General features: G+C 42.4%; 2 protein-coding genes across 2 annotated transcripts; one reads left to right on the top strand and one right to left on the bottom strand.

Moving 5' to 3' along the window:
- Window positions 1–412: 412 nt before the first annotated feature.
- Window positions 413–991, top strand: LOC138884296 (uncharacterized). Its single transcript, XM_070165400.1, has one exon. The coding sequence runs from the start codon at window positions 413–415 to the stop codon at window positions 989–991; it is 579 nt and encodes a 192-aa protein (XP_070021501.1).
- Window positions 992–7,896: 6,905 nt separating this feature from the next.
- LOC138884294 (uncharacterized) lies at window positions 7,897–8,385 on the bottom strand. The gene has a single exon (XM_070165394.1). The coding sequence runs from the start codon at window positions 8,383–8,385 to the stop codon at window positions 7,897–7,899; it is 489 nt and encodes a 162-aa protein (XP_070021495.1).
- Between the last annotated feature and the right edge of the window lie 1,333 nt (window positions 8,386–9,718).

Raw genomic sequence — 9,718 nt, 5'->3', positions numbered from 1 at the left:
CCCGATGGATTGGAAGCTTATCAAAAGAAAAAGTTCTTGCAGGAGTGTAGGCATTACTATTGGGAGGAACCCTTTTTTGTATTTGTACTGACAACATCATCTAGCAGGGTGTTCCGGAAGATGAGGTAATGCCAATTCCCAAGGCATGCCATGATTCTCCGGTTGGGGGTCATCATGGAGGAAATCGGACGACGGCAAAAGTGCTTGAATGTGGCTACTATTGGCCATCGATCTACCAAGACGCAAATCAAATGGTCAAGGCATGCGACCAATGTCAAAGACAAGGGTCAATATCTAAAAGACATGAGATGCCTATAAATTTTGTACTAGAGGTCGAGATCTTTGATGTTTGGGAGATAGACTTTATGGGCCCTTCGTAAACTCATATGGTATGACCTACATCTTGGTGGCTATGGACAACGTCTCTAAATGGGTCGAGGCAATTGCCTTACCTAACAATGAAGCAAGGTGTGTAACCACATTTTTGAAGAAGAACATATTCACACGGTTTAGTACTCCAAGGGCTATCCTAAGTGATGGTGGGTCTCATTTCTGCAACAAGGCTTTCGTCGGGCTGCATGAAAAGTATGGTGTAAAGCACAAGGTAGACACACCCTATCATCCTCAGTCGAGTGGTCAGGTTAAAGTTTTGAACAGAGAAATCAAAAACATCCTAGCTGAAACTATCGATGCAAATAGGACTGATTGGTCAAGGAAGCTAGATGATGCGTTGTGGGCATATCGCACAACATTTAAGACCCCCATTGGCACTTTATTGTACAGCTTGGTTTTTGGCAAAGTATATCACTTGCCAGTGGAGCTTGAACACAAAGCCATGTGGGCATTGAAGAAGCTGAATCTTGACTGGGCCGAGGCTGTTAATCTGAGGATGACACAACTCAATGAGATGGAAGAATTCCATCTCCATGCCTATGAGAGTTCAACCATGTACAAAGAGAGGATGAAGTTGTCCATGATAAGAAGATCTTGAAGCGGAAGTTCAATTCTGGTGACTTGGTCTTACTCTTCAATTCAAGACTCAAGTTATTTTCGGGTAAACTCAAGTCCAAATGTTCTGGCCTGTTCAAAGTTGTGAGTGTGTCCCCTTATGGTGCTATTGAACAGGAGTCGGAGGATGGGACTCAAACTTTCAAGGTGAATGGACAACGAGCCAAGCATTACCTCGGTACTGCAGGAAAAAGGCATTTGATAGAACAATTTTCTCTAAGGGATAGTCCAACAGTAGCCTTATCGGGTCCAACCCTACACCACTACAAAGTGGCAAGAGAGGTCGATGCAGCTTTTACCCGAGATGGTCGAGATCGAATCTGCAGGGAGCTAGATTGATTGGAATTTGGATTCCTATCTAAACTAGCAGTGCACAGTGCTTTTAATTACACTTCCAATCATGGTTGTTCGTTTGTTACTTCTAATTTTATACTAAATTAAACTAAGAGTAAATACTTGTAAGTTTTCTAAATAGTTAAAGAGGCACTAGAGAAGTGACTTTCTCCTAGGTGAATACTTGACGGGATCTAAAGCCTAAGGCAAAATTGTTACGTTGGGGATTGCGATATAGCCAATACACAGAACTACTCACTCTATACTTCTTGGTAGATTGAGTTACTTTGCCTTAATTGACTTTCTCAAGACCTATTGGGTGTCAAAATTGTGCAAGCAATATAGACTCAAGTCGGGTATTACTATCTCTAGGTTTAACCCTTTAATTGGGGCTATCAATCTCTTGAATACACTCCAATTCCTTGTTGGACTAATATTCCTAGACTCAAACTCTCTTTCTCAAGAAGAGCCCAAGTCAAAAAGGCACAAATTAGTGTTTGCAACCACTAATTCAACATGGAAAACACAAATCAGTCCAAATATCAACTACCCATAAACATCTAAGCCTTAGAACAAAAGACCCATCAAATACCCACACTAGGGTTGAGTCACAACTCTAGCTAATGGGTCTAGCTACTCATAATAATGGAAGAAAACAGATAAATAGATAAAGAATAACACATATATTTTAACTACAAACTACGCAATTGAAGATTCAGTGTTAAACTAGCTACAAATTACTCAAAATGGAACAAAACCGTTGTTCACGGGCTCTGGATTCTAATAGATGACCTAAAAATATGAAAAGAAAGTATTTATACAAGGCCAAATTTTTTGGACAAAAATACCCCTGGAAGAGGTACCGCGGTCCGCGGAAAATGCACCGCGACCACGGTAAGGCTTGTAGCTTCAATTCTCTATTCTCTGAATCTGGCCACCGCGGTCCGCATAAAATGGATCGCGGCCGCAGTGGCTTCTCCGCGGACCGCACAAAAAGTGATTGCCTGCTGCAATGGCTTCCAACTTCAAAACTCCCAGGTCTTTGAATCACCCTCTCCGCGGACCACATAAAATGGATTGCGGCCGCTAAGAGGCAATTATGACCGCAAGAAATCCTTCGCGGACCGCACTGCTTTAATCTCCAAAAGTGCACCTCTCTGAAGTTATCCTCCATGGACCGCACTAAATGGTCTGCGGCCGCGGTGGGTCTTTTGTGGCTACAGTGGATTTTATGTTGCAGGAGTGCCTTGACTTGTTCTTGGTACTTGTGCAAGTTTCACTCCTTTTTAAGCTGGTTTTGACCACTTGTCACCTTTTTGACCAAACCCTACAAACAAGCACAACATGTAAGCTTTTGGGATTACTTGTATACATTTTTAGTCCAAAACTCAAGCAAAACGAAGTATAAAATAGACTAGAATCCCTAGTTATCAACTCCCCCAAACTTAAGCTTTTGCTTGTCCTCAAGCAAACAAAGTAATTCCCACCTCCTTAAGAATAAAACTAAGAAAATTCAGCTGACCAAAAGTGACCTCATCTAGAATCAATTGGGACCAACAATTGCCCTCAAAGCAAATGAATCATTAAAAATATTCAACCTTTTAAGCACCATGGTTTTAGTGCGACACAAGTGCATCAGGAATTGACTCAACACATCAAGGAAACTCTTTCTACTACTTTGGTCATTATGGAACCCAAACTCATACTTCTCACTCTCCTTTAAGAAAACCTCACTTTTTAGATTGTAGCACTCAGAACGAGGATTGTGAAAACATACTCATCTCTCTCAAAGAAAGGTCACAAGTCCGGCTCTAAGTACCATAAGCTCTCCCCTTATGTAAGTCACCATTAATGTAAGCTTCATTCAACTTAAGATCATATAGGGCTCTTGTGGAGATATAGTGAAGGCTTTTGGTTCAGGGTAGGAAATATTTGGTCTAAGTAGGTTCCATCTTCCCTTAAGCAATTCATTTGCTTCATTTTGGCACACATTCTCTTGACTTTTTGAGTCATTTGCTTTTTTCTTAGGGGGTTATAGAGACACACTGTCACTATTTCTTGTTCATTTCAAACTTTTTTCTCCTTTCTAAACTTTCCACACCTTTCATCTCTTTACTTTTATTGAATCCCTTCATTTCTTCAACATTGTTCATTCTTTTTGACTTTTTGATTTTCTTTCTTTTTCATCGCCTTTCCTTTTCTTTATTTTTGTACCTTTTACCACTTTGTTGCATTCCTCATATCTCCCCCCAAACTTATGTTTTTTCTTTGTGCTAAGGAAAGATCGGGTGCCAAGAGAGGGTTTTTTTAGAACGAGTAAAGGCTTGTATCATGGTCTTTGAAAGAAAAAGGGCTATGGCTCAAACGGGTTGACTAGAGATATTATCATTGGAAGGCTATGGAAGTTTTCAAGATAACATTCGGATCAAGGAGAGCCTATAATCACTTCTCAAGTCAAACTACACTTAAGATTTCGCCTAAACAAACATTTAGGGCAAGTTCTAGACTAATGGCACGGGACTTAGACTTGCAATTAAAATTATCACCACACAAGCTATAGGATTGCTAAAGAGATAGAGTCGGAGGCCCACAACAACCTTAGCTAAGATTTGAGTAACACGAATGGTCCCGAAAAACCACTTGATGATTATTGGCCAACACAAGAGTCTCAAGGTCACAACTGTCACCATCCTATACACACCAATTTATTTTTGACCATGAGATCAAATGCAAATGTGTTAGGCCTAAGTGAAGCTTTGCTTGAGGCACTATTACTCATTAGTTACTATTTACACAAAAACAAAAAGAAAACAGACTCAAACCCTTAAGAAGGTTGCCACGCCATCCATTATCGGGAAGAGCCACCTGGTTCACACAAATTCCACCTTTGGAAAGAACTGTGGCATTAAGAAAACCAAAGGCTTATTGAACGCAAAACTCAAGAACAAAATAAGAAGCTACGAAAACTGAAGTAAGAAGCTATGAAAAAAATGCGGAAAGTAAACTGAATATGTACAATAGGGGTGGTTTAAACGAATATACATAAGAGGGAATGAATATATACATCAGAAAGTAACTTTATATACAGACTAAAGTTGCAAAGTACGAAGAGTGAAATGAACTGGTAAAATTATATACATACCAAAAGTGAAAATAAAGCATAATAAAAACGCAAATAGTATTATATTTACAATCCAATGTCATCAAAATAGGGATACCCCCTCAAATGAAAGCTAGAATTGTCCCCAATGCTAACTAACCAAAAATAGCTCAATAAAATATAGAGAGTAAAGAGAAACTCCATGTTGGTCCTCCGTCTACATGGGATCATGAGCCTTGGTCCCTGGTCCTGTGACTGCTCGGGAACCTGTGACTGGATCCCCGTATCCTGTGCCTGTACTGGGACCTGAGGCTGCTCTGGGGTCTGAGGCTGGCTAGAGGAACCTCTCTGCGGGTCCTCCAACTCTATCACTACATCATCAGCTCGGGGGATCACCCTCTTCCTCTTTGCTGGCCTCTCCATCTCCTGATCCAGCTCAGGCTAGGCTGCTAGAATTGGGTCATGCAATTGCATCTCCAAGGACAAGTGATCAGCAGCCTTCATTTTCTCCACTTCGACCCTCAACTCCTTCACAGACTCATTTGATGCTCGAGTCTTTCTCAACTTCTTTGTTTCGTTTTCCAACTCCTTTAGTGCTTTTCCAAGATAACCTACAGCATCCAGTATCAACTTCTGGTTCTCCATGAGCTTCTTCTGATTGTCCAGAAGCTCTTTGAGAGTCTCCTCCACTGAGGTTGGAATCTGTAGCTGTGGAGGTACGGACTGGGCTGCCACCGATCTAGAAAGCACAGATAGCTTAAAAGTAAATGTCTACATCCAGTTGTTAATACTGGCAAGGGTTTGGCTCAAATGATGGGCAGTCAAAGGGTAAGCTGAAGATGAGGGGATATCCGGAGCAGTGGCAGTAGAGGGTCCTGGGACAATGTCTGGTGTAGCTGAGGGAGGCTGAGAAGAAGCTACTACTACTACTACTGGCTCTTCAGACTGGCCAGTAGAAGTAGTGGCTTTGCCTTTAGGGTATTTGGGGTTGTCATCACCTTGAGGCTGTACCAGGAAAAGGACACTTTTGGTTTCACTTTTACATCGAACTTCCTCTTCTCCACCTCCTGGTCTTCAAAGTACATTGTCAGGAAATGCGGGATGGGGTAGGATCTATCGCCTTCATTCACCACCCTTGTGATCACTCTGGACATAACGTTCCCAATGTTGATCGGGTACTCCGCCATAATAGATGCTACTAAAATTGCTCGGGAGATAGGAAGAGAGTTCTCATGAGTGGTGGGGTCCAGCCTGCTGCAAACAAAGGTCTCCCACCCTTTTGCCTCGAAGTTTAGGGTTCTCCTCAAAATTTGGAATCCTGTTGTCAACCATACTGGGGTGGTACTTGGGAGTGCCAAGTACTCTGCTAACCATGGATGGGCATCCTCACCCAATGCTACCTTTTCTAAGTATAATGTTTCATCTTCCTCCGGAAATCCTAGGTAGTCATTGATTGTCTTCCCATCAAACGTCACTGTCAAATTTCGCACCTTAGTCACTTTCTTGCCCTTTTTTATGTGGGCAACATTAGCGTAGAATTCCTTGACTAGGTGCTCATTTGCCTCCTCAATGTTGCCTCTAAAATAGTCTCAGCCGATCTCTCTTTGAATTGCCTCCGCACATTAGGATTGTGAGGCAGAAGATCCTTGTCAATGAATCTCCATTCAAGCATCAACTTCCTTTTGGGTCACCACTCTCGGAATTTGTGGTAAGCCATCTCACTGACAAATCTTCTTTTCCACACCTCGGGGTTTCTAGTTCTCTCCACACCCCCCAGGTTGTGTCTCACCCCCTCCCTCTTCATCCGGAACCTCATCATCAGCGGGATCCTCTCTAGGTGATGAACCAGTAGGTGAAGTAGATGTTGGACTGTCACTGCCCTCAGCTGATCCCTCAAACGACTCAGAAGAAATTGGAATTGAAGCTTGAGGAGTAGTAGTGCCCGGAGGTGTATCTCTCAATATATGCCTCTCTGGCCAGTCAGGAACATACTCTGGCACTGAATCGGAGTTAGATTCCTCCCGGGAGGGCAAATACTCACTTACCTCTGAATGGGAAGCAGCTCTAGCTGCAACCTTTATTGACTTTCTAGTGTCCTTAATTGCCTGTCGGACTTGGGGGGTCAATTTGATCATTCCTTGTCCCCTACCCCGGGAGGACTCTCCTTTTCCCTTTTGTTTTCCACCACTGCCTCGTGATTTAACCATTATCTGCAAGTGAAATTCCGTTAAAGCTTGTTAGTATCATAGTATCAGAAGAATCATTGAAGATTATAAATGCAGAAAGCTGACTGCGGACAACATAAAAAGCAATGCGGCTGCAAAGGGACCACTGCGGACCGCACAAAATGGCATCGCGGTCCGCATTGATGTGGGGGTCAGAATACCCACTCTCTGATTCCAAGCACCGCGGACCACAATAAATATTGTGCGGCCGCGGTAAGGCACCGCGGACCGCGAAAAATCAATTGCGGCCGCGGTCCTCAAGATCAACCTCTCTGAAGTTTTACCATCGCGGTCCGCACAAAATGGCATCGTGGACCACAGAGAAGCATTGCGGACCGCGAAAAATCCACCACGGACCGCGAAAAAGCCTTACTCAGCAATACCAACCTAGGGTTTCAATATTTATCTCATTTTAGCCTAAATTCATATATCATTAATCCCATAGGTATTTAATCATCATTCTTCACTAATTAACCCTAATCTAAGCATTATTAAGTAACCCTATGCTACAAATTAAAACAAAAAGGGAAGAAAAAGAAATAGAAACTAACAAATTAAATAAAATAAAAACAAAATTAAAGATTAGGAAATTTTTGAAGTACCAGAGATGAGATGCACTCAGATAATTGAGAGATAATGTTTGAAATTTGTGCTTAGGGCTAGGATGAACAGTGATTTTTACTATTTAGAAAGCAAAAGTGCGAAAAGGGTAAATGAGGGCATGAGGTCCTATTTATAGAAAAAAGGACATGGGACTCACTATACCTACCCACCGCGAACCGCACAAAATGCACCGCGGTCCGCGGTACTCAAACATATGAAGCACTGGGGGAGGCAGTCACCGCGGAGCGCAAGAAATGCACTGCGGCCGCGGTAGGGCACCGCGGATCTCATAAAATGCATTGCGGCCGCGGTGACAATCTTCAGAGAACCTCCACCTTTTACCAATCAACACTGTGGACTGCAGTGAAAATTTGCCCCCGCAACAAGGCCATTGCAGCCGTGAAAAATGCATTGCGCTAGTAGTCCAAACTTCAGAGAGTGCATCATTTTTCCAGTTTAGTCCTACACTGCATCAAAACAATCCTACACACATCTCATAACCAGTTAGACCAAAAGAAAATCCTATACTAAAAAGAAAATCAAAGAAAAACAAAAAGAAAGACACATGGGTTGCCTCCCAAGAAGCGCCTGATTTAACGTCGCAGCACGACGCAGGTTACCATCAAATCACTTTAGATGGATCGGTGCCACCACGTGGATGTCATCAATCTTGCCAAGGTAGTTCTTGACTCTATGCCTATTAACTCTGAAGACCTCTCCATTTTTGTTTTTCAAGTCAAGTACACCAAACGGAGTCACAACCACCACTTCAAAAGGTTCACTCCATTTTGACTTAAGCTTTCCGATAAATAGACGTAATTGAGAATTGAACAAGAGAACCAAATCACCCACTTTGAAATCCTTGCCACGAGCATATTTGTCATGAAGGTACTTCATCTTGTCCTTGTACAAGAACGAACTGGAGTACGCATGGAATCGAAATTCAACAAGTTCATTAAGCTTCTCCACACGAAGATTTGCTGCCACATCCCATTCAAGATTTAGCTTCCTCAAAGCCCACATGGCCTTGTGCTCTAACTCAACCAGTATATGGCAAGTTTTCCCAAACACCAACCGGTACGGAGACATGCCAATCGGAGTCTTGTAAGTAGCCATATAAGCCCATAGAGCATTATCCAATTTCTTTGACCTATCGGTCCTATTTGCATTGACCGTCTTTGATAATATACTCTTGATTTCCCTGTTTGAGACTTCAACTTGGCCACTCGCCCGAGGATGATAAGGAGTAAAAACTTTGTGATTGACACCATACTTTGCAAGCAAAGTGTCAAAAGCTCGATTACAAAAATGAGACCCCCATCACTTATGATTGCTCGAGGAGCACCAAACCTAGTAACAATGCTCTTCTTGAGAAATACAACAACACTCCGGGCCTCATTGTTGGGCAAAGCCACGGCTTTAACCCACTTTGAAACATAGTCAACTGCCACTAGACTGTATGTGTTCCCACACGAACTAACAAACGGGCCCATGAAATCAATGCCCCACACATCAAAAATATCAACTTCGAGAATAGTATTGAGAGGAATCTCATCTTTCTTCGAAATTCCACCCGCTCTTTGACATTCTTCGCATCTCTTCACAAGATCACCCGCATCCTTCTACAAAGTTGGCCAGTAAAACCCACAGTTAAGAACCTTCAAAGCGGTCCTCGTCCCCCCCCCCCAATGATGACCACCATAGGGGGAGGAATGACAAGCCTCTAAGATACTTAATTGCTCCTCCTCTGGGATAAACCTTTGGATCACACCATCGGTGCATATTTTAAACAAGTACGGCTCATCCCAATAAAAGTCCAAACTATCTTGTTTAAGCTTTTTCCTTTGGTTAGAAGAGAGCTCACATGGGATAATAGCAGTCATAAGGAAATTTGCAACGTTCGCAAACCATGGCATACCATTTGTCACACCTCCTTTTTCCGCGCCCGTGGGGGAGTTTTTCCCAATTAAAGGACAATCGAAACGGGATTGGTTTAATTATTTCAGAGTCGCTACTTGGGAGATTTAGGGTGTCCCAAGTCACTAATTTTAATCCCGAATCGAGGAAAAGAATGACTCTATATTACAGTCTGCGTACCAGAAATCCGGATAAGGAATTCTATTAACCCGGGAGAAGGTGTTAGGCATTCCCGAGTTCCGTGGTTCTAGCACGGTCGCTCAATTGTTAATTCGGCCTGATTATCTGATTTTATACAAGTATGAACTTATGTGCAAATTTTGACTTTTAACCGCTTTGTTATTATTATTTTTACAAAATGTGAACATCGCTTAAAACACATCTTTGGACTGCGTCACATGAAATGCACCCACAATCCGGAACGCATTTTATTTGATGTTTTGAGATTTGGATTTGGGTCGCATGAAATGCACACCCGAGCTTAAGAAAGTAAGTTATTAAACACGCGCCTAAAGAGACTATCGCGTTATTA

The sequence above is a fragment of the Nicotiana sylvestris genome, chromosome 2, assembly GCF_000393655.2.
Source record: "Nicotiana sylvestris chromosome 2, ASM39365v2, whole genome shotgun sequence".
In the NCBI taxonomy this organism is placed as follows: Eukaryota; Viridiplantae; Streptophyta; class Magnoliopsida; order Solanales; family Solanaceae; genus Nicotiana; species Nicotiana sylvestris.
This window is presented reverse-complemented; position numbering and strand designations above follow the sequence as displayed.

Excerpts from the sequence above, each read along its gene's own strand:
- LOC138884296 (XM_070165400.1), top strand. The coding sequence starts at position 413 with ATGGACAACGTCTCTAAATGGGTCGAGGCAATTGCCTTACCTAACAAT.
- LOC138884294 (XM_070165394.1), bottom strand. The coding sequence starts at position 8,385 with ATGGCTACTTACAAGACTCCGATTGGCATGTCTCCGTACCGGTTGGTG.